The sequence below is a fragment of the Lindgomyces ingoldianus genome (assembly GCF_010093535.1).
Source record: "Lindgomyces ingoldianus strain ATCC 200398 unplaced genomic scaffold BDR25scaffold_15, whole genome shotgun sequence".
NCBI lineage: Eukaryota > Fungi > Ascomycota > Dothideomycetes > Pleosporales > Lindgomycetaceae > Lindgomyces > Lindgomyces ingoldianus.
Window position 1 is genome coordinate 758,858 of NW_022985176.1, and position 19,012 is coordinate 777,869.

Sequence of the window (19,012 nt, forward strand, 5' to 3'; positions counted from 1 at the left end):
AACGTGGATTGTCTCAGGCAACCCCTGCGTATCGGATTGCCCCATCAAATTCGACTCCTTCCAGTATCCCCTTTTGATTCGACGAGCTTAGAAACCAGCTGCTTTTCAACGGCTCAGGCCAAAAATCAGATTCCAGCTATCATATCTTATCAGTGTAACCTGCAACATTAAAAAAGAAGTCTGCTCAACGGTTGTCCGGAGCCTTTCCCTCAGTATTTGTGAGAGCCTCCTCCCACGGCATCGGCAGCATCGGCAGCACCGCCAAACCGTATTCGCTTCGCGCCGCATAACTGCGCATTACTCAGACCGTGGCGGCCTGGGGACATTCCGGAAAAGTCAGCACCAGAGGAAAAAGATGGTTTTGTGCCTGGCGCTCCAGGTCTGAGACGTTCCTCATACATCGGGCTCCCAACGCATAGCCGCGCCCTCCTGGACATTCGGTTGCCACACCTACAGCCCTTTCGGGACTGGCGGCGCTTCATCTCTGCCTGAGTTACATCCTTTTTGGAAGCCTGCGAACTGTCACTGCACCTTAACCCATCTGATATACGATAAACTTACCAGGGCACTGGTTTGAGCCACGACCTTCGGAGCAAACCTGTCGGTTTCATCGCAGCCTGCCGCTCTCTCCACTTTTTCACGGCCTGGTCTAAGATCCACCTGATCTGCGCGGTAGCCACTAACGAGGGCTGTAAAGCTTACCCTCTAATAACCCTTGGTTTCCCTGGCAGGCTTGTTGGTCGTCATCTCCACCACCGCTCCCTCTCAACACCAAGCCGCTCCCTTCCACCGTCTCTCGACACCGACACTCTTTACTTCACTTCGTCATCTGGCTGGCCGGGTTGAACTAGTACTGGAACTTGTCCTCTCCAGTTCGACGTTCTTATTTCTCCCACGTAAATTCTTTTAATTCTCGTAATCACCGTTGAACGGACGACATCGACCACGTGCTGCATGCCTTGCGTTTCGTTCATGGTGTAGAGGTCTTTGTTCTCATATACCTCTTTTCACATAGAAAGATACCATTATGGCTGCGCAAAATGGCTGGAGGTCATTCTTTATGCCGCGGAAGCTGATATTCTACGCACTGTTCTGGGGATTCCATTGGTCCATGTTTGGATATGGATGGTAGGACTTGCCCGATCTGAGAATTTGGTAGTCGAGATGCTGACGCAAGCACAGGTTCAAACAGGCCGGTGATATACGTCTAGCAGGGCTCAATGCCTTGCAATTCTCCGTCTGGGTTTCTCGAGGAGCAGGTTTGGTATTGACAATGGACACCATGTTCATCGTTTTGCCCATGTGCAGAAATATCCTACGAGTTCTTCGACCTAAAATTAGATGGCTGCCCCTCGATGAGTCGATATGGTTGCACCGACAGATCGCCTACGCTATGCTCGTGTTCACCGGTATCCATACTGCTGGCCATTACATCAAGTAAGAGAAGCTATTGGCGGAATGATGAACAACGACTAACATGTTCAGTTTCTTCAACGTAGAGAAGACTCAGGTCAGGCCAGAACTTGCTGTCGAAATCCACTATGCTCAGGCTGGAGGTCTCACTGGACACATTATGCTGCTGTGTATGCTTCTCATCTACACCACAGCCCACCACAGGATACGACAACAATCTTTTGAGACCTTTTGGTATACCCATCATCTGTTTATCCCGTTTTTGCTCGGCATGTACACACACGCAACCGGTTGCTTCGTCCGCGACACAGCAAAACCGTTTTCGCCCCTCGACCATGATAATTTCTGGACCCATTGTATCGGCTACGAGGGTTGGCGTTGGGAATTAGTCGGAGGCGGGCTGTATTTGTTCGAGCGGCTGTACAGAGAGATCCGTGCCAGAAGGCAGACCCAGATCGTAAAGGTCGTTCGCCACCCATATGGTAAGTGCAAGGATTTTGGGATACTCTACTCGACTTGATCTAACGCACATTAGATGCCGTAGAGATTCAGTTCACCAAGACTAGCATGAAGTATAAGCCCGGACAATGGCTCTTCCTAAACTGCCCAGAAGTCAGCTACCACCAGTGGCATCCATTCACCATTACGTCCTGCCCATACGACCCGTATATCTCAGTTCACGTCCGCCAGGTTGGTGACTTCACTCGCGCGCTTGCTGATGCCCTCGGAGCCGGTCAATCGCAATCCAAGCTCTATGATGAGCTTGATCCCATGGGAATGTACGAAATTGCACTCCAACACGGTCAAAAGATGCCCCAGCTCCGAATCGACGGACCATATGGAGCTCCTGCCGAAGACGTCTTCGAAAACGAGATTGCAGTGCTCATTGGCACTGGTATTGGTGTCACTCCCTGGGCCTCTATTCTGAAGTATATCTACCATATCCGCCTAAGCCCGAATCCCCCTAAGAGACTCCGCCGTGTGGAATTCATCTGGGTGTGCAAGGATACCAGCTCTTTCGAATGGTTCCAGACACTACTCTCGTCATTGGAGGCACAGTCGATGGGTGGTTCCGACGGTGACCAATTCCTCCGCATTCACACATATCTCACACAAAAGATCGATGTTAACACTGCGAACAATATTGTGCTCAACTCAGTTGGGACAGACAAGGACCCCTTGACGGAGCTCAGGTCCCGAACCAACTTTGGCCGTCCAGATTTCAGTCGTCTGCTCTGTGGAATGCGGGATGGGATTCTAGACAGGACATATATGAGCGGTCTCGAGAGTTCGTTACAAACAAATGTCGGAGTGTATTTCTGTGGGCCGAATGCAGCGGCCCGTGATATCAAGAGGGCAGCAAAGGGCGCGACATGTCAAGAGGTGAACTTCAAGTTCTGGAAGGAGCATTTCTAGATGTTCTGGGAACACTACTCTCTAAGTTTCTGATCAATATTTGTACGAAATGAAAGAAAGCACGGTGATGGGTGGAGCTGGTCTTTGGAACAGAACACTTTGTGTTGTGGTGGTTGTATTGAAAATGCTGCCGAGTTGTGGATAAGTTGGTCGGTCGGCGATATATTTCTCTACGGATTGGAAATACCTTGCTCCTTTGCACTCATCTTGTCCTACTTTTTTTTATTCCCCCTGTTTATGAGCTGAGCTGCCAGTATGAATCAACTCATGAGGTGTCATTGTCTATCTGTCATGGAATCTAGAGCGCTTCAAGTGCACATTACCCCGGCTGTCTAGAAATTACTAGTCTTCTTTTCCTTTCTCCCATAATTCATATCACAATCACACTTCTGTTACAAGCCAAGTTTTTGTGAATGTATACCAAGGCGGACGTGTCATGTGCAATAGTTGCCAACCACAAATGATAGACACTGAATGAGCTCAGGATTTGTCACTTGAGTGTACCCTGCTAAGTGAATGACATGACAAGACGATCGAGGCTCTATACCCTGGCTATGCACTCCACATCTTCAGCCTCATTGTCGAGCATAGACTAGGTGAGGCGATTTGCAATTCCCTAGTTCGGGGCCTGCCTCATGAGGCCCCCGGATTCGGATTTGGAAGGGCATTGTGAAACCCTGAGCAGGCCGAAAGCTTGTCCTCCAGGAAACTCCTTTTTGCCTTTCTCTCTCGGCTCCTTGGCGCCCAGAGCTTAACGATTTGCCAAGCTGTGTACACGTGTGTAGTGAGGTGATGAGGCTCGGAAGAAGGCAAGCCGGGCAGGCAGAGCAGGCAGGTGTCTTGAATAGAGGTATTGAAGGACCGCATACGCACGTGGTCAGCCGGTGGCTATTTTGAGTATTTCCGGGTCATCGCCGCGGCGATAAATACCTCTGGCAAATTCATCTGAATGGTTTCCAATTCTATAGAATCCTAGGATCCAGACAGATATCAGGCCATGTGCGAGGGCAAACCTGAAACCTCCAACAGATGTGCTCTAAAACCCTACCATTCATTCTTCATCAACCCCTCTGAGAGAAGAGCCATCCTTCCTACTGCTTGCTGCTGCCGAATCAGTAAACCTCGCCATTGCGAGATCATCTATTGAAATCTATCTGCTTATTCCTTTAAAAATATACTGACTTAAATAGTTTACCCGGCGCATATTCACGGCACAGCTTGCAGTATGTGCACATAATCCGCCGCCACCAACACCCATTTCTGGTTGCTCAGCACCCTAATCCCCCCGCCGGGACACACACAGCGAAGGTATGTATGTAAGCGCGGAAAAGGGAGGGAGGGGCCGGGACGTCTTATTACATGCGTGTGGCGAGAGGAGATCTGCATGGTTTATTGGCTGTGTGCATGCATGCATGCACATCATGTCCTCCACCACGTTGGTGAAGTGCAGCGAGAGTGCGGCGTGAGGTTGCGGCACAGCGCTGTCCTGGACCCTTTTGAAAGTGGAGAGTGACAGGGCTTTCCTCGTGGGCATAGAATCCTCAGAGTATCTGCGTGGCGCACTTGCACTTTTATCTTGTTGGGTAATTCAAGACATTAAGAAGATTGCAGACAATGGATTTCATCGACGAGTGCTAACTTGAGGCTAGGAGCATCCCTTGATTGTTCGTGCGAGAAAACACGTTCACGTGTTTGTTCGTAGTCTGCTCGGCGCGTACATACCGGTCTCTGATGACTGAAACCTACTCTACCCTACCCTACCGTCTCCAACTCATAGACGCAGAGATCCAACATTATCTTGCAAGAAACTACCTGATCTACTGGCCCTGGACTCAGTGATTGGTGATCCGAAGTTCATCAGGAATAGTGCATTCGGTGGTTACATGTGGCTGTGCAATCCAATGCAAAGCTCATCGCCACCTCAGAAATCTGAGACATCGTTCAGTTCGAGGAAGATCAGACACGTAGAAGTTTGCCTATTGTCTGAGAGGGGATTTTGGTGGTGTGAGGTGATGGTGCATCGCCTGAGGGAGAGATTCTGCGTGGGTTGATATGTACCCTCTTTAGCATTATTCGGCGGTAGATGGAACAGAGGCTTTGAGTCGCTTTAATTAGCGCTGGGATCGCTATAGAGGCAGATCATGAATGAATGGCGTAGATCTCCGACGCCGGAAAATAGGAGGAACCAACCGAAACGTTTTGGAAAAGTCAGAACCAAGGCGGCGGCGTCAGCTGACATTTTGATGTTAGGAAATGAGGCCTACCCTCGTAGGTAATAGAGAAGCAAAAGTATCACCTAAATGGCTGGGATAAATGACGGAAAATAGACTAGGCGTTACCACTACTAGAGGGAGAAGCGAAGTAGAGGCTGTACACTTCAGTCGACTTCACATTCAATCAAGGGTATTTCTCCATTGCTAGAAATCTATTCATCTCTTCCGCTTGGCCCATTCTTTGATATCGACACAACATTCCTCAGTGTCCCGAAAGGCAAGACGTCCGCAATCCTCCTCTTCCCAGCAAACAACATCACCAGCCTATCCACACCGCAGCCCCATCCGCCCGTTGGAGGCAATCCCCACTCCAATACCTCTAAGTAGCTTTCATCGATTGTAGTGGAGCCGTCAGGATGGAATCCTAGCTGCTGTTGAAATTTCCGCCGCTGTTCAAAGGGAGAATTCTCCTCTTCATAAGCATTGACATATTCGCGGCTGTTGATGAAGAACTCGACACGTGAGGCTACTCGCTGACTAGTCGCCGGGTCCACAAAGGACTTTGAGAGCGGCGAGAGGGCTTCCGGATGGTTAGTGATGAAAGTTGGATCTTCACATAACGGTTCTATGTATTTCTCGGCCAAGGCATCGAGAAGACGTGGAAGATTGGCCAGAGATGGTAACGGAATATGCAAATCCTTGAATAGAATGAGAAGCTCAGTCAGAGCATTGGGCGAGGAAAGGTCGGGTAGTTTGCGGTTGGTTGCTTTCTCGATGGTTGGGATGAAAGGAAGCTGCCTAAAAGGGGATGCAAACTTCGTATGTAGTGGGGATGGAATTGACGGGAACTCAGTCTCTCGTTGCCGGTCAATTGCTTCCGCAAGACCTTGAAACAACCGTTCTGTCCTTCGTATTAAGTCCTGAAGGGTTGCTCCGGCCTCATAGAATTCGCAGATGGTGAATTCTGGGTTGTGTGTGTTGTCCACACCTTCGTTTCGAAAGACTCTGCCCAGCTCAAAAATCTTGTCTTGCCCGCCGACCATCAGTCGCTTGAGATTTAGCTCCGGTGCTATTCTGAGCTTGATGGGTGTACTCGACATTTCGGTTGCGACGGTCTGGAACGGTCGAGCGATGGCGCCTCCTGCGCTGACGTCGAACATGGGCGTCTCCACCTCGATGAATCCATGGCCTAAGAAAGTGCTACGTAGGTAGTTGTTGATGAATGAACGCAGTCTCAAGATATCTCCAGGTCCGCGGTCGATAAGCTGGTTGAGATGAGGGTGTCGGACTAAAACTTCTTGATTTTCCACTCTCTCGGGGATATGGTGTAAGCAGGGAGCAATGATATGAGGAACATCGAGGGCAACAATAGAGAGTTGGCCGGTTGAGGTTCGCATTGGGTTCCCCCTAATAGCTTCAGGACGTTAGAAAAAAGAGTTTGATCGGGAAAGAATTGCATACATATCCAGTCGCCGGTTCGTATAGTCTGCTTGAAGTTTTTGAACTCAACCTCGTAATCTTCACCGGCACCTGTGAGTTTTCGGCGTTCGACCATGATCTGCAATTTGTGATTGCTCCTCTCAATGTCGATGAAAATTAATTTGGAACCCATTAGTCGTACGGAACGGACTCTTCCTACCACTGTCAATTTCGGCTTGACTCACAATGCTGGTTGCTCCATACCAAATACCGACACAAGGTCGGGGCTCGTCTCCTGCGTGACTTCATATTTAGAGGCGAATTCCAGTGGAGACAGTTTTTCCACGCCCGCTGGATGGGATAATCTCGGATGATAGTCTTGCACTGGCTGAATCTTCATAAGCTGCTCGAGGCGCTTCTGCTTCTCAGTATCGCGGGGCCCGAGACATGCATCGTGGGAGGTCGTCTGAGCGCATCTCCTCTGAATTGCGCAGTATATGCGGGTATACTCCGGCTTCGTGAGGGGCTGGAAGCTTCTTGAGAGGCAGGGGCGGAGGAAGTGGAGGCCTATTCTGGTCATGCTTGCAGCGGTCAGCGTGTGGATTGGACACGGTGAAGAGAAGATGGCATGAGACTGATCAACATCAGTGGTAGTGACAGTAGTCAGAAATCAGCCGCCTGGGAGGGCGTCATTCGCAACGGTTCTTGAGTGATCATCAGAGGTCAAAGTAGGCACGCACGCAGCTTCGAAAAAATTGTGCACGTGTGGATTTCTTCCGCAGGTGATGAGAATACAGACATACCTTCCACTAACCTGCCCTCACTTGGACTGATAGTGTTGCACTGGTTCAATTAGGTGAAGGGGCGCTGTTCACCACCATCCGGGGAGCGGTGAGGTGAAATGAGATATGAAGAGGGCCTCGGAGGTTGCTTCATGGCGGCCCTTACCGGCCTTGCCCACAAAGTGCGCTAGCCGAGCAACTGCGCATGGGCCGCTCCTGTCTTCTATATTACACCATCCCTCTCGAGCGGCCTACGGCGATGCTTCGGTTTGCAGTATCTCTCTCTGCGATAGCTAACCGCCGTTGGCGTCTGCTTCCTCTGCCTGCGTGAAGACATATGGGTAAATCGTCTTGTGAGAGTGCTGACTTCACGGTCGCACACATCGCAAGGGGCATAACAGCGCTTGCAACTTGCTGCTCTTCTCCTGCCAGTGCCAAACATCTTCTCTGGACACCACTATCCTCATATTTCGCAACACTATAAATCGTGACACAGTCCCAATTCCCGGAGGCTGTTTTCACCCTTGTTCAGGAATTTTGTTTCTGCTGCGGCGGACAACAGCTTCGTGGCAACAGAGCAACATTGCACCCGCCAAGCATTGCGTCAAAATGACATCTATTGTATCTCGATGACTAGGGCCCCGATCTGTGCCAAAGTTCCCGTATTACAACATGGCAATTCGATGCTCCGCACGTTCCGCCTGTCGGACTCACTCCATCTAACCAGTACGTCATGACTTTATCAGAACAGCCATTGCAACAAGGGTGACTGTCGAACGAGGTATTAACCACCAGAAGAAAAGCCGGTAGTTGGAAGTGAGAAAAATGCAGCTATGTCATGATCTCTTTGTTTTGGGGGTAGAAAGGAGACCTCAACGCCCCTTGTCGGCCTTCTCGAGAGCAAAATAGAGCGTGTATTCTACTTCTCTTGTGATCTCTTTACAAGGTACCAGATACTTATTCATCACCTACGCGCCCACCATGGCCATGTCCCAAGTAGCCTTCAAGGCCGAGCAAGCCCTCGGCCACGGCGACAACGCTACTACCGCCCAAGACGTCGCCAATCCCGCCTTCAGCAAAGAGTATACCGACCCGTCTGAGAAGATGAAAGCGCTAGCGTGGATGGGCAAGAATAAGGTTGAGGTTATTGAGGTGCCAAAGCCCAAGATTATAGAACCGCGCGATGTCATTGTCAAGGTGACTGGCTCCACTGTTTGTGGGTCAGATCTACACTTGCTTCATAGTGTAGTGGTGGAACTCCAAAAAGGGGACATCCTTGGACATGAATTCTGCGGTGTTGTAGACGAGGTAGGATCTGAGATTACCCAGGTGAAGAAAGGGTAAGCCCCATTCTCCATCCCAACACAGCCTCATCAAGTAATCGTTTGTGTAGACAACGCGTCGTGGCCTCTTTCCAAATCGCTTGCGGCACTTGCTACTACTGCAAACAAAAGCTCTCCTCACAATGCGAAAAGACAAACTCCAATACCATTGAGAACAGTATGTACGGCGGCCGAACGGCAGGCATGTTCGGATATAGTCACTTCACGGGAGGCTTTGCCGGCGGACAGGCTGAGTACACTCGCGTTCCGTACGGTGACGTCAACCTCCTTCTATTACCGGACGATGTCCCTGATGAGAAGGGGTTGTTCTTGAGTGACGTATTGGCAACGAGCTGGCACGCCGTTGTTGACACCGGCGTCAAGAAAGGCGATGTGGTAGCCATCTGGGGTGCTGGTCCCATTGGGCAAATGACTGCCGACTTTTCACTGCTCAATGGCGCATCACGCGTCATCATGATCGATGCAAACTGGAGGCTCGACTATGTCAAAGAAAAGTACCCGCATATCCAGACGATCGATTACTCAAAGCTCGGGAAAAGCGAGTCCGTGACGAGTAAATTGAAAGAGATGTGCGACGGTCGAGGTCCAGATATTAGTATCGAGTGTGCGGCAGGCGAATATGCGAAAGGCTGGGCGCATTATTTTGAGATGATGTTGGGGTTGGAGACTGACACGAGCGAACTGGTGAACGAGATGATTACAAGTACGAGGAATATGGGGTCGTGTGGGATTACCGGTGTCTATGTGGGATATGTAAGTTCCTCCGCTTAACAGCGGTGATTTAGAGAACTAATTTTGCTCAGACCAACCACTTCAACATCGGGTCCCTCATGGAACGAGGTATCAGGCTCATAGGCAACGGTCAGGCACCCGTGCACAAGTACTGGGAAGCCCTCCTCAAAATGATCCAAAATGGTGAGATTGAGCCACTGAAGATGGTTTCTCATCGCGTACGGCTCGAGGAAATCGACAAGGTGTACTACAAATTTGAGAACAAGGAGGATGGCATGCAGAAAGTGTTTGTCGAGACAAAGTTTTCGCAGCCTGCGTGTCAAGGTAGTCCGAGTCTGACCGTGTACGATAAGCATGGTCTACACAACGTGACGCCGGCTAGGACGATGAGTATAGGAGCATAGAGCGATGAATGTGTCAACAATCACGGAGTGACGGAGGATCTATTTTGGGGTTAAATGGAGAGATGCAAATATGGCAATATTATATCTTCACGCTTGCAAGTATGGACAATCATCAACAGGATTTAGCGAATATCACGTGATTACATCTTCACATGCCTCGGCAGGGCTACTAGCGTAACATCATGGATGAGAACACATGAACGGCCTCCACACTCCACACATGTCTTCACATTCTCACCTGCAAGCTTCAAGACATGGTGTTCTTCGCTCGGCGAACATCGACGGCCCATAATGGCTGCGCAATCAACCCTACGCAATCCCTATGATCCCTTGTTAGCCCTCTACAATCATTATGCCGCAATTCTCCGGTCCCGCGTCACCCACACATCAAAACTCACAAAGCTGCTGTCCACCATCACGTTTACGCTGACGATACTCGGCGTGGGCTATGGGGGCAATCGCTGGTACAGACGGCGACGCGCCGAGAAAGAAACAGGTAAGCGCCTTCTACGAAGGAACTCAGGCCTAAGAGGCAAGGACGGCTCCAGGACCATCTACGTGCCATACCAGGACTCGACTTCCAAGGTCGTCATCCACCCCACGAAGCCCACTACGTTCGATGCCCACCGTCGCCTCTTCCTGCAGCCTCCGCGTGCGGCACGCTTGGCTGACGGAAGCAACCTCCAAGCGCCTCCACCACAGATAAAGCCCGGGCTAAACCTAGCTTTCCTGCACCAGTTCCTAAGCCTCCTGAACATAATGATACCAAGATGGAACAGCAAAGAGACAGGTCTTCTCATTAGCCACGGCATGTTTCTAATGCTGCGGACCTATCTGTCACTAGTTGTAGCGCGTCTGGATGGCGAGATCGTCCGCGATCTGGTCGCCGGTAACGGAAAAGCATTCCTATGGGGTATCGTTAAATGGCTGGGGGTGGGGAGCTTTGGCTCATACACAAATGCCATGATTAAGTTCCTCCAGTCTAAGGTTTCGATAGCTTTCCGCACCCGACTCACTCGCTACATTCACGATCTCTATCTCAACCCTCACCTCAACTACTACAAGCTGTCGAATCTAGATGGCGGTATTGGGCAAGGCGCAGATCAATTCATTACCCAAGATCTCACCCTTTTCTGTGCCTCAGCCGCTTCGCTTTACTCGTCCCTTGGGAAACCTTTCGTCGATCTCTGCGTTTTCAACTACCAGCTCTTTCGCTCTCTCGGACCCCTAGCATTGAGCGGACTCCTGGCAAACTATTTCCTAACCGCCACTATCCTCCGACGATTATCGCCTCCCTTCGGAAAGCTTAAGGCCGTGGAAGGTCGCCGAGAAGGAGACTTCCGCGCCCTCCACTCGCGTCTCATTGCCAATGCTGAAGAGGTTGCATTCTATGGTGGCGACCAGATGGAGCGCCATTTCCTTGAAAAGGGCTTCAAGGAGCTAAAGCATTGGATGGAAGGAATCTATAGCCTCAAGATCAGGTATAATATGCTTGAAGATTTTGTGTTGAAGTACTCATGGTCAGCATTCGGGTATCTCATCACATCACTTCCAGTCTTCCTGCCAACCTGGGGAGGTTTGGACGGCGCCCCAGAACTAATTGGGGGGGTGGGAGAACGCCAAAATCGGGAACGCAACCGTATGAAAGACTTCATCACTAACAAGCGGCTCATGCTTTCACTTGCGGATGCAGGCGGCCGTATGATGTACTCCATTAAAGACCTCTCAGAACTAGCAGGATATACATCGCGGGTATACATGCTCATCAGCACACTTCATCGCGTCCACGCAGATGCATACTACCCTCTTCCTGGTACTCGACCTGAACTGTACTCCTTATCAGACATCCAAGGAACCATCCACAAGGGCTTCGATGGTGTTCGGTTAGAACACGTACCTGTCGTGGCTCCTAGCCTGTATCCTATGGGAGGCGAGGACCTTATCGAATCTCTTTCATTTATCGTGCACTCAAGCGAACACCTTCTCATCACTGGACCCAATGGGGTTGGTAAAAGCGCAGTGTCACGCATCGTTGCAGGACTTTGGCCAACCTATCGTGGCCTCGTTAGTAGACCTCGCTCTGTAGGTGTGGACGGTATTATGTTCCTTCCCCAGCGACCTTACTTGAGCACCGGAACTCTCCGGGATCAGGTTATCTATCCTCATACTGAGGTGGACATGAAAGACTCTGGTCGACGAGACTTTGAGCTCAGCCAAGTCCTTGGCGAGGCCAAGCTAGGCTATTTACCAGATCGGGAGGGTGGCTGGGATACCAGGAAAGATTGGAAAGATGTCCTAAGTGGAGGCGAGAAACAAAGAATGGGTATTGCGAGATTACTATATCATGAGCCGCGATATGCTTTCATTGACGAGGGCACGAGTGCCGTTAGTAGTGATGTTGAAGGATTGCTTTATGAGATGGCGAAGGCAAAAGGCATCAGTGCGTTCTTGAGAGAAAAATTTCAGGTCCCGTACTAATTTATGGTAGCTCTCATCACCATCTCTACCCGAGCATCTCTGAAACGGTACCATACTTACACTTTGACTCTCGGTCTTGGTGACAATGGTGACGAATGGGAACTCCAGCGAATCGGTACTGAGAGCGAAAAGTCGTCCGTCGAAAAGGAGCTGCGTGAACTACGGGAACGCCTTGCAAAGGTGGAAGAATGGAAGCAAAGAAAGGAAGAAATTGAAGATGAACTGAACAAGGTGTGGGTGGACGGTGGGGAGGAACTACCGCCTCCGCCGTATGTAGACAGCGAGAACGATGGGCAGGTCTCGCCAACATTAACCTAACCCCTTGTACTAGTGTATGTACTATGTGTTATATAGGGATTTGCATCAGCAACACATTCAAAAATAGCACAGCATCCTAGGAGCAGATCCTGTGTACCCGGTACGAGGATATTGCTAATCTATTGTGTCCAACGTCCTGAAAGTATGAGAGCCCAATTCTTTCACGATGGGCCTTAATTTCCTAGTGTATGCTAGTCTTTCCTTTACTTGGGAGTTTCAAAGCAGTGCTCGTTCATGTGGTGCGAATCTTCTATCAAATCCGAGTGGGTATTACAGGCGTCCCCTCAAAAAACTAGAATGTATTTACATATTGAAGAGAGTTTTCAGAATCCCCACAATGTGCCCCTTTCATAATTTTCGACAAACACACGTACTCTAACTTCCTTTGACCTAGCACTGTCGCCACTTAATGTATAATGACTGGGTGAACCTCGCGCTTTCCTTAAGAGCAACAAGAGTTCCCGAGCCTGGACCGCCCAGTGGAGTCAAGGAAACATCGGCATTCACGTTTAGCATTGCCTCACTCCCGCACGGAGACCAGACAGCCACAGAAATATCATCGTGCTTGGTGTACCTTCCAGTGAAGGGTCCGCTAATTCCCATTGTTGTTGTTGCCTGTGGCTGTTATCAGCGATTGTCTGGTCAAGCTCTAGCTCAAGATACTCACACTTGTCACGTCGCCCGAGAAGTAATAATTCGCCCTCACCACCCCTTTCACACCTGAATCTAGATCTGCCCATCCAGAATAGTCGGCACTCAACACAGTATATTGGAAGCCCGGGCTGAATTGCAAGTCAAGATTGATCTGGCAGTTCTTGCGCGATTCGACGGCATCGACGCCGGTGCCAGCTGTAGCAGTGAAATCTTTGCCGAAATAGATGGGCAGAAGTCTGCTGTCGGTGAAGTCAACATTGATCGAGCCCTGGGGGCAACCAGAGCCACCATAGACAACTCTGGCGATTTTGAAGGAAGCAGGCGCTGTAGCAACGGCGTCGGGGACCGGGGTTGCGAGGGCGACGGCCGCAAGGGCGGCGGAAGCGAGGAGGTACTTCATTTTGAATAGGATGTGCGTTTTTCGGCTGCGGTGGGGAAGAGTGATATAGTAGCTAATCGATAGCAAAACTTGCTTGTGCTCAAGGTCGAAGGCCTGGATATAAGATAGAACAAAGGTATTGAAGTGGAAGTCGCAGTTTGAATGTGAAGATGGACGGGAAAGGAAGAGAGGAGCATTGGTCTCTTTAAATGTTAGAAGATTCTACCGGCAACGAAGGCATTGGCCACACTGAAAAGACCATCCGAGACTGTTGATTGTGCACAGCACCTCAAGACTCCCCAGACTGCTATTTCCCGGGGAGCTGGGGTATTGCAATGGTCTCACGACCCGTCCGTATGCTGTCCCAATTGGTTTATCTTTGTTGTAAAGCCGAACAAAAAATAGAATCACAATACCGTCTTCAATGACAACGAACCTGCGACCAGTCACTCGGCGCTTTGGCTCAACACGTACAAAGCTAGTAAGCGACCCTGGACCTCCCACCACGGACATGATGTGACATCTGCCGTTGAAATTGCGGCTGCAGGCATGGACAAGGTAGCTAGGCAGGATATGGAATGAGAAGGCTCAAGAGAAAGAACACGTTGGCTCTAGAACGGTGCGATATCCTGGGGCAAACGAACGGCGTAGAGAAATGATGGGGATAAAAATAGGATACGAACAACATCGTAACGTGACGGAAGGGCCATGGGTTTGGAAACGGTTGGACACTCTATAGAATAGATTGAAGGACGGTCGAGGTCATGAATTTCGCGGTTGACGGTTGATTGTTTCCAGGGATGTGTGAAGCTTGACAGGTTTAGCGAGAGGCGGGATGATTAAACTTCCATTTAACAGATGGCCCTTGCCGAGTTTGGATGGTCCTTTCCAGACTCGTATTTTGTTCATAAAATCCATATTGAAGTCGACTGCTCTTTGCCTCAGCTGCAGTGCACTGGAATACTCTTGTTGGACGCGCAATTAAGTGACGCATGCTCGTGAAGACGATCCTGAAGTCACTGATACCTCTTCAGAACATGAGGCCATGCGAACAGGATTTCGTGGTGCTATTGTTAGATTCTTGCCCTGGATAATATACGCTAGCGAAGTGGCCAGGTTGAAAAAAAAAAAATGCGCCCAACGGTTTAGTCTTTGGACAGTTCCGGGATCTAGCTGATTTTTCACCCGGGGCGCACTGAGTAGATCATCACAGGTCATGGGGAGCGGCTCATTAAACGGCATCTAGATAAGCAATCGAAGACACTTTCACTTCGACATATCACGAGGTACTGGGCTGCTTGTCCATGAAGTGGCTGCTTACCGTAAGCAAATCACTGGACGGAACGAGAAGCTGCTGATCACGTGCTAACCTTCCCAAAAAGCTTAGCTGAAAGACCTTGATCCAACGTCAAACCATCCACTTAGCCTTGGCTCGAGTTAATGTCATCTCACCACATTTCAATTGCTATAACTCGCCTTCCCGGGATATCAAGAAGCTAGAAGAGCATATCAAAGTCCAGCAGCACTACTTTCGGCATTGACGTCATCCATGATGGATCAGCACACTAGAACCTCTTTGCATGGCGAAGAGCCACGCCCTGGTTCCCATCTTTCACATCTGCATATTGGTCTCTTCTGGATACACCTGAAAGCAGCCAGCATCAGCATTCCATTTTTTGTGATTCCAGAGTCTAGAGCCGAGTCAATCCCAGCGAGTCAGGGCTACTACTACAAAGGTTAGGAAGCATAAGACGTTATTATTGTAATTGACCTATCATAAGTACCTACACTTCCGCACCACATGAGTTTTGCTTTCTACTGTCAGCACTATTACTATAACAGCGAGCAGCTACGAACAGTCTCGGCCGACGGTAGAATTTGAGTTTTGGTGTTTGGTTGTGGCCTGTCTATCGTCAGCAGAGCCCCGCACAACCCCTTGCCAAGTTTGATTGTGCCCCGCGCAACTGTTTCACGGTCTCAGGAAAATTATTAATCTGAATAAAGAAGGTGCGACTACCGAGGGAAAGGGAAATATCACCGCATATCAAAATAAGTGGACACCACGGCGTCATAGCTCCTTTCCCTGGTGCTTTAAGTAGTCTTTCCTCGCCCCACCCTGGCCTCATCTCACCCTTCATCCTATTCAACCGCAAACATGTCGCCCTCCAAGGTTTCCACACTGGATTTCGAAACATTCTACAACGTCGTGGATGGCAAGCAGCGGGGCAGCAAGAACATTCATCACGGCGTGAACCCCGCCACTGGAAAGGAGCTGTGGGATGTTCCCATTGGATCCGAGCAGGATCTGAACGATGCCGTCGCCGCTGGCAAAAAGGCCTTCCCTGCCTGGAGAGACACCCCCATCGCGAAGAGGAAGGAAATGCTAATGAAATTTGCGGAACTTTTCGGACAGCATACTGAGGAGTTCACAACTCTACTGTGCAAGGAATCTGGCAAGCCCGTAGGTCACATGTACCCGCTCATGAAAAGCCAATGTCTGGCCTGGCCTACACATGCCAACTTTCAAAGAATTCAATCTAGCGATGCATTATACTTGTATTCTGAGAACGGTCATGTCTGACTTTGAGTATAGAGGAAGTTCGCTGCAACCGAGGTTGGAGGCGTTGGTGGATTCATCGGATATCATTGTAAGACGTGCAGCGCCCTTGGGTCACCATAGCTACTAACCACTCGCCAGGCACCCTCGAAATTCCGGAGGATAAATTTGAAGACGACGAGAAGACTGTATACACTGAGTACACTCCTTTAGGAGTCTGTGGAGGTATTATTATCACCCTTTCAAGAAGTCTTTGCACCGCCCTAACTCCGCCTAAGGTATCATCCCATGGAACTTCCCACTGATTCTGTCTGTCGGTAAGATCGCTCCAGCGGTGTTGACTGGTAACGCTATCGTGATCAAGCCATCGTAAGCCATTGAAAGAGCTCACATGGTGTCAATGCTTACGAGGTCAAGGCCATTCACACCTTACACTGGCCTCAAACTCGTTGAGCTTGCACAGGAGATTTTCCCTCCTGGTGTCATTCAGGCTGTTGGAGGTAACAACGAGCTCGGAGCGTTACTCACTACGCACCCTGACGTTGCCAAGATTTCTTTCACAGGTTCCATTGCCACTGGAAAGAAGGTCATGGAGGCTAGCGCCAAGACACTCAAGCGTGTCACCCTTGAGCTGTATGGACTTCAATCTCGTAATTCTCGAAAGGATAACTAACGCAGATCCAGCGGTGGTAACGATGCATCTATCATTCTCCCCGATGTCGACGTTAAGAAGGTTGCTCCCGAGGTAGTGATGGGTGCTTTTCAGAATTCCGGTCAGGTTTGCGTTGCGACTAAACGCATCTATATCCACGAGTCCATCTACAAGGAATTTCTCCAGGAGATGGTCAACTTTACTAAGTCGATTAAAGTTGGCTCTCCGGACGATGGTGACAATCTTCTCGGCCCTATTCAGAATTCGATGCAGTACGAGAAAGTCAAGGGTTTCTTCGCCGATAGCAAGGCTAAAGGCTACAAATTCGCCGCTGGTGAACCCGATGTTGCTGCTTCCAAGGGTTTCTTCATCCAGCCGACTATTATTGACAACCCGCCAAACGATTCGAGGATTATCGCCGAGGAGCCCTTTGGCCCGATTGTTCCAACACAGCCTTGGTCTAACGAAGATGAAGTGATTGCTCGTGCGAACAACACCAATACTGGCCTTGGTGCGTGCGTCTGGGGTAAGGACGTCCAACATGCGGCGAAGATCGCTCGACGACTCGAGGCTGGTTCGGTCTTCGTCAACAGCTGGGAGAAGCCTACTCCACAGGCCATCTTTGGTGGCCATAAGGAATCTGGTATTGGTGGCGAATGGGGCAAGACTGGTCTCCTTGCGTTCATGAACGCTCATGTGATCCATGTGTACAAGTCGTGACTGGATGGACTTGAGGTTTCGCCACGACTATGATGTATGATACGACTAATCAATGTCCTAAAGAGAAATATCAAACACCTCTGTCAATACTATAGTCTAGTTAAGAGTAAAGAGCATTCGGATTCCCAATATGAGATTTAAAGAGTCATCACTATCTAACCTAGTTTGCAGTGTATTCACAGGCGAGGCGATTGACGATTGTTATCTATAGGACACAAAATTTTTGTTCTAGCTAGCATATACTTCATGCTATGGACGAAGTTTGCGTAGGCGTCAACAGTATCTATTTGAAGAACAGCAATCAAACGTGTTGATCGGAGATTCTTTGCGTTGGCGGACCAATTCTAGTCCTTCGCCGAGAGAGACACGGGAAGTTCTGCGGTCATATCCTGTAACTATACTAGTAGCATGATCATGCATACGCGTAGAGGAACCAATGCAAAGTTCCCTGTGCGGATTGAAGAAAGTACCTGCAGTTTTCTTCGTATGCCTGGGCATACTAATGTAGGCCGGAACACGATCGAGTGGAGACCAAAATGGAGCCACAGAAAATGAGATCCCACAAGTGTCTCAGCTAGCAAACTTGTCGTGGGAGGACTTCACTTTTATATCTAAGGCTGCCTCGTGGAAATTGCCGTCTCGTCTTGCTCTTTTCAGCTTCCGGACTTCGTCGTCATCAAGTCGACGTCCCACGATTTCTTCCAGCTCTTTGCGACTGATCTTCGAATTGGCCTTTTCCTCTTTCGATGCTCTGAGCTTCGGTTTGAAACGGGCTTGCATGCGGAGGCGAAATGTGGTGGAGAAAGTGATGACTTCGGCGTCGCCTCGCACCTCCGGTCCACGACTCGCTGCTTCATCGACCATGAGGAATTTATCCCGCTGTGTTTGTAGGCTGAAGGTGGAAGGGTTGTCGGGAACTGGAATGCAGAGGAAGGATTCCTCTGGGGAGATAGCTGTCGAGTTTGCCGTAAGGATGCCGAGTTTGTCGCAGCCGAGGTATCTACAGTGATGCATGTTAGTGGCTGCATTGGTTCAGACAGGCTAGGTATATTTACCTTCCGTGAGTGGCCTTGAAGCTGAAGCTTTCCGTGCCGGCGACCTGGTTTGCCACCCATACCTGCCTCACATCATGCGGTTCGGCTGTAGCAGGGTCGCCGTCGATGAAGTTCTCGATGGCGCTGGTGAAGACCTTGCCATTCGGATCGCAAGCAAGGCAGGTTGGCGGCTCGGTGGGCAGCACAATCACGACTGGGCCGGACAAGTCGGTGGGTACGTCAGCCGTGACCCAGGAATCGTCGTCGGTTGAGGATTTGGTCTGTGATGCTGTTGCAGGAGCCTTGGAGGACAAGGCCTCACCATCTCCTTCCTCAACTACCCGTTTCCGTTTCTTAACCTTCTTGTCGCCCTTGAAGGCGAGCGGTTTGACCATCTTAAGTCGGCCTTCCGATTGACGTTGGGGTGCCCTTTCGAAGCGGCCAAGCCCCAGTTCAACCTCGGCGCGGGTCGCCCCGGCGGTGAGGAGCGGCAGTATG

The 19,012-nt window shown here is 50.0% G+C and overlaps 9 protein-coding genes across 9 annotated transcripts; 5 read left to right on the forward strand and 4 right to left on the reverse strand.

Moving 5' to 3' along the window:
* Positions 1–209: 209 nt before the first annotated feature.
* On the reverse strand, positions 210–974 carry BDR25DRAFT_314136 (uncharacterized protein; the record flags this gene model as incomplete). Its single annotated transcript, XM_033691432.1, has 3 exons — positions 210–512; positions 562–679; positions 817–974. 3 exons carry the CDS (start codon positions 972–974, stop codon positions 210–212), a joined length of 579 nt encoding a protein of 192 aa, XP_033547801.1.
* BDR25DRAFT_28552 (uncharacterized protein) lies at positions 756–3,014 on the forward strand. Its single transcript, XM_033688187.1, has 4 exons — positions 756–1,128; positions 1,183–1,437; positions 1,486–1,895; positions 1,949–3,014. Exons 1-4 carry the CDS (start codon positions 1,028–1,030, stop codon positions 2,827–2,829), a joined length of 1,647 nt encoding a protein of 548 aa, XP_033547802.1. The 5' UTR covers positions 756–1,027; the 3' UTR covers positions 2,830–3,014.
* A 2,209-nt stretch (positions 3,015–5,223) lies between these two features.
* BDR25DRAFT_286294 (class II aaRS and biotin synthetase) lies at positions 5,224–7,355 on the reverse strand. Its single transcript, XM_033688241.1, has 4 exons — positions 7,265–7,355; positions 6,726–7,139; positions 6,504–6,677; positions 5,224–6,456 (listed from the first exon to the last, which is right to left on the reverse strand). The coding sequence occupies exons 2-4, from the start codon at positions 7,039–7,041 to the stop codon at positions 5,255–5,257; spliced, it is 1,692 nt and encodes a 563-aa protein (XP_033547803.1). The 5' UTR covers positions 7,042–7,139; positions 7,265–7,355; the 3' UTR covers positions 5,224–5,254.
* Positions 7,356–8,230: 875 nt separating this feature from the next.
* On the forward strand, positions 8,231–9,722 carry BDR25DRAFT_224544 (S-glutathione dehydrogenase; the record flags this gene model as incomplete). Its single annotated transcript, XM_033685150.1, has 3 exons — positions 8,231–8,583; positions 8,637–9,339; positions 9,390–9,722. The coding sequence occupies 3 exons, from the start codon at positions 8,231–8,233 to the stop codon at positions 9,720–9,722; spliced, it is 1,389 nt and encodes a 462-aa protein (XP_033547804.1).
* Positions 9,723–9,934: 212 nt separating this feature from the next.
* Positions 9,935–12,795, forward strand: BDR25DRAFT_261264 (peroxisomal ABC transporter-like protein). Its single transcript, XM_033686691.1, has 2 exons — positions 9,935–12,162; positions 12,211–12,795. The coding sequence occupies exons 1-2, from the start codon at positions 10,014–10,016 to the stop codon at positions 12,516–12,518; spliced, it is 2,457 nt and encodes an 818-aa protein (XP_033547805.1). The 5' UTR covers positions 9,935–10,013; the 3' UTR covers positions 12,519–12,795.
* Positions 12,602–12,962, forward strand: BDR25DRAFT_28616 (uncharacterized protein). The gene has a single exon (XM_033688229.1). The coding sequence runs from the start codon at positions 12,685–12,687 to the stop codon at positions 12,895–12,897; it is 213 nt and encodes a 70-aa protein (XP_033547806.1). The 5' UTR covers positions 12,602–12,684; the 3' UTR covers positions 12,898–12,962.
* On the reverse strand, positions 12,862–13,572 carry BDR25DRAFT_261266 (uncharacterized protein; the record flags this gene model as incomplete). Its single annotated transcript, XM_033686692.1, has 2 exons — positions 12,862–13,133; positions 13,186–13,572. 2 exons carry the CDS (start codon positions 13,570–13,572, stop codon positions 12,909–12,911), a joined length of 612 nt encoding a protein of 203 aa, XP_033547807.1. The 3' UTR covers positions 12,862–12,908.
* Positions 13,573–15,677: 2,105 nt separating this feature from the next.
* BDR25DRAFT_303545 (aldehyde dehydrogenase) lies at positions 15,678–17,613 on the forward strand. The gene is made up of 6 exons (XM_033690021.1): positions 15,678–16,012; positions 16,145–16,199; positions 16,250–16,333; positions 16,387–16,477; positions 16,526–16,741; positions 16,793–17,613. Exons 1-6 carry the CDS (start codon positions 15,707–15,709, stop codon positions 17,478–17,480), a joined length of 1,440 nt encoding a protein of 479 aa, XP_033547808.1. The 5' UTR covers positions 15,678–15,706; the 3' UTR covers positions 17,481–17,613.
* Positions 17,614–17,680: 67 nt separating this feature from the next.
* On the reverse strand, positions 17,681–18,926 carry BDR25DRAFT_342766 (actin-crosslinking protein). The gene is made up of 2 exons (XM_033693761.1): positions 18,536–18,926; positions 17,681–18,480 (listed from the first exon to the last, which is right to left on the reverse strand). The coding sequence occupies exons 1-2, from the start codon at positions 18,907–18,909 to the stop codon at positions 18,051–18,053; spliced, it is 804 nt and encodes a 267-aa protein (XP_033547809.1). The 5' UTR covers positions 18,910–18,926; the 3' UTR covers positions 17,681–18,050.
* Positions 18,927–19,012: the final 86 nt, after the last annotated feature.

Excerpts from the sequence above, each read along its gene's own strand:
- BDR25DRAFT_28616 (XM_033688229.1), top strand. The coding sequence starts at position 12,685 with ATGGGCCTTAATTTCCTAGTGTATGCTAGTCTTTCCTTTACTTGGGAG.
- BDR25DRAFT_261264 (XM_033686691.1), top strand. The coding sequence starts at position 10,014 with ATGGCTGCGCAATCAACCCTACGCAATCCCTATGATCCCTTGTTAGCC. Across the intron at positions 12,163-12,210 it reads GGCGAAGGCAAAAGGCATCA|CTCTCATCACCATCTCTACC; the intron begins GTGCGTTCTTGA and ends AATTTATGGTAG.
- BDR25DRAFT_28552 (XM_033688187.1), top strand. The coding sequence starts at position 1,028 with ATGGCTGCGCAAAATGGCTGGAGGTCATTCTTTATGCCGCGGAAGCTG. Across the intron at positions 1,129-1,182 it reads TCCATGTTTGGATATGGATG|GTTCAAACAGGCCGGTGATA; the intron begins GTAGGACTTGCC and ends ACGCAAGCACAG. Across the intron at positions 1,896-1,948 it reads GGTCGTTCGCCACCCATATG|ATGCCGTAGAGATTCAGTTC; the intron begins GTAAGTGCAAGG and ends AACGCACATTAG.
- BDR25DRAFT_342766 (XM_033693761.1), bottom strand. The coding sequence starts at position 18,909 with ATGGTCAAACCGCTCGCCTTCAAGGGCGACAAGAAGGTTAAGAAACGG. Across the intron at positions 18,481-18,535 it reads TTCAAGGCCACTCACGGAAG|ATACCTCGGCTGCGACAAAC; the intron begins GTAAATATACCT and ends GCATCACTGTAG.
- BDR25DRAFT_286294 (XM_033688241.1), bottom strand. The coding sequence starts at position 7,041 with ATGACCAGAATAGGCCTCCACTTCCTCCGCCCCTGCCTCTCAAGAAGC. Across the intron at positions 6,678-6,725 it reads CGACCTTGTGTCGGTATTTG|GAAGAGTCCGTTCCGTACGA; the intron begins GTATGGAGCAAC and ends TGACAGTGGTAG. Across the intron at positions 6,457-6,503 it reads ACGAACCGGCGACTGGATAT|CTATTAGGGGGAACCCAATG; the intron begins GTATGCAATTCT and ends AACGTCCTGAAG.
- BDR25DRAFT_303545 (XM_033690021.1), top strand. The coding sequence starts at position 15,707 with ATGTCGCCCTCCAAGGTTTCCACACTGGATTTCGAAACATTCTACAAC. Across the intron at positions 16,478-16,525 it reads GCTATCGTGATCAAGCCATC|GCCATTCACACCTTACACTG; the intron begins GTAAGCCATTGA and ends TACGAGGTCAAG. Across the intron at positions 16,742-16,792 it reads AAGCGTGTCACCCTTGAGCT|CGGTGGTAACGATGCATCTA; the intron begins GTATGGACTTCA and ends ACGCAGATCCAG.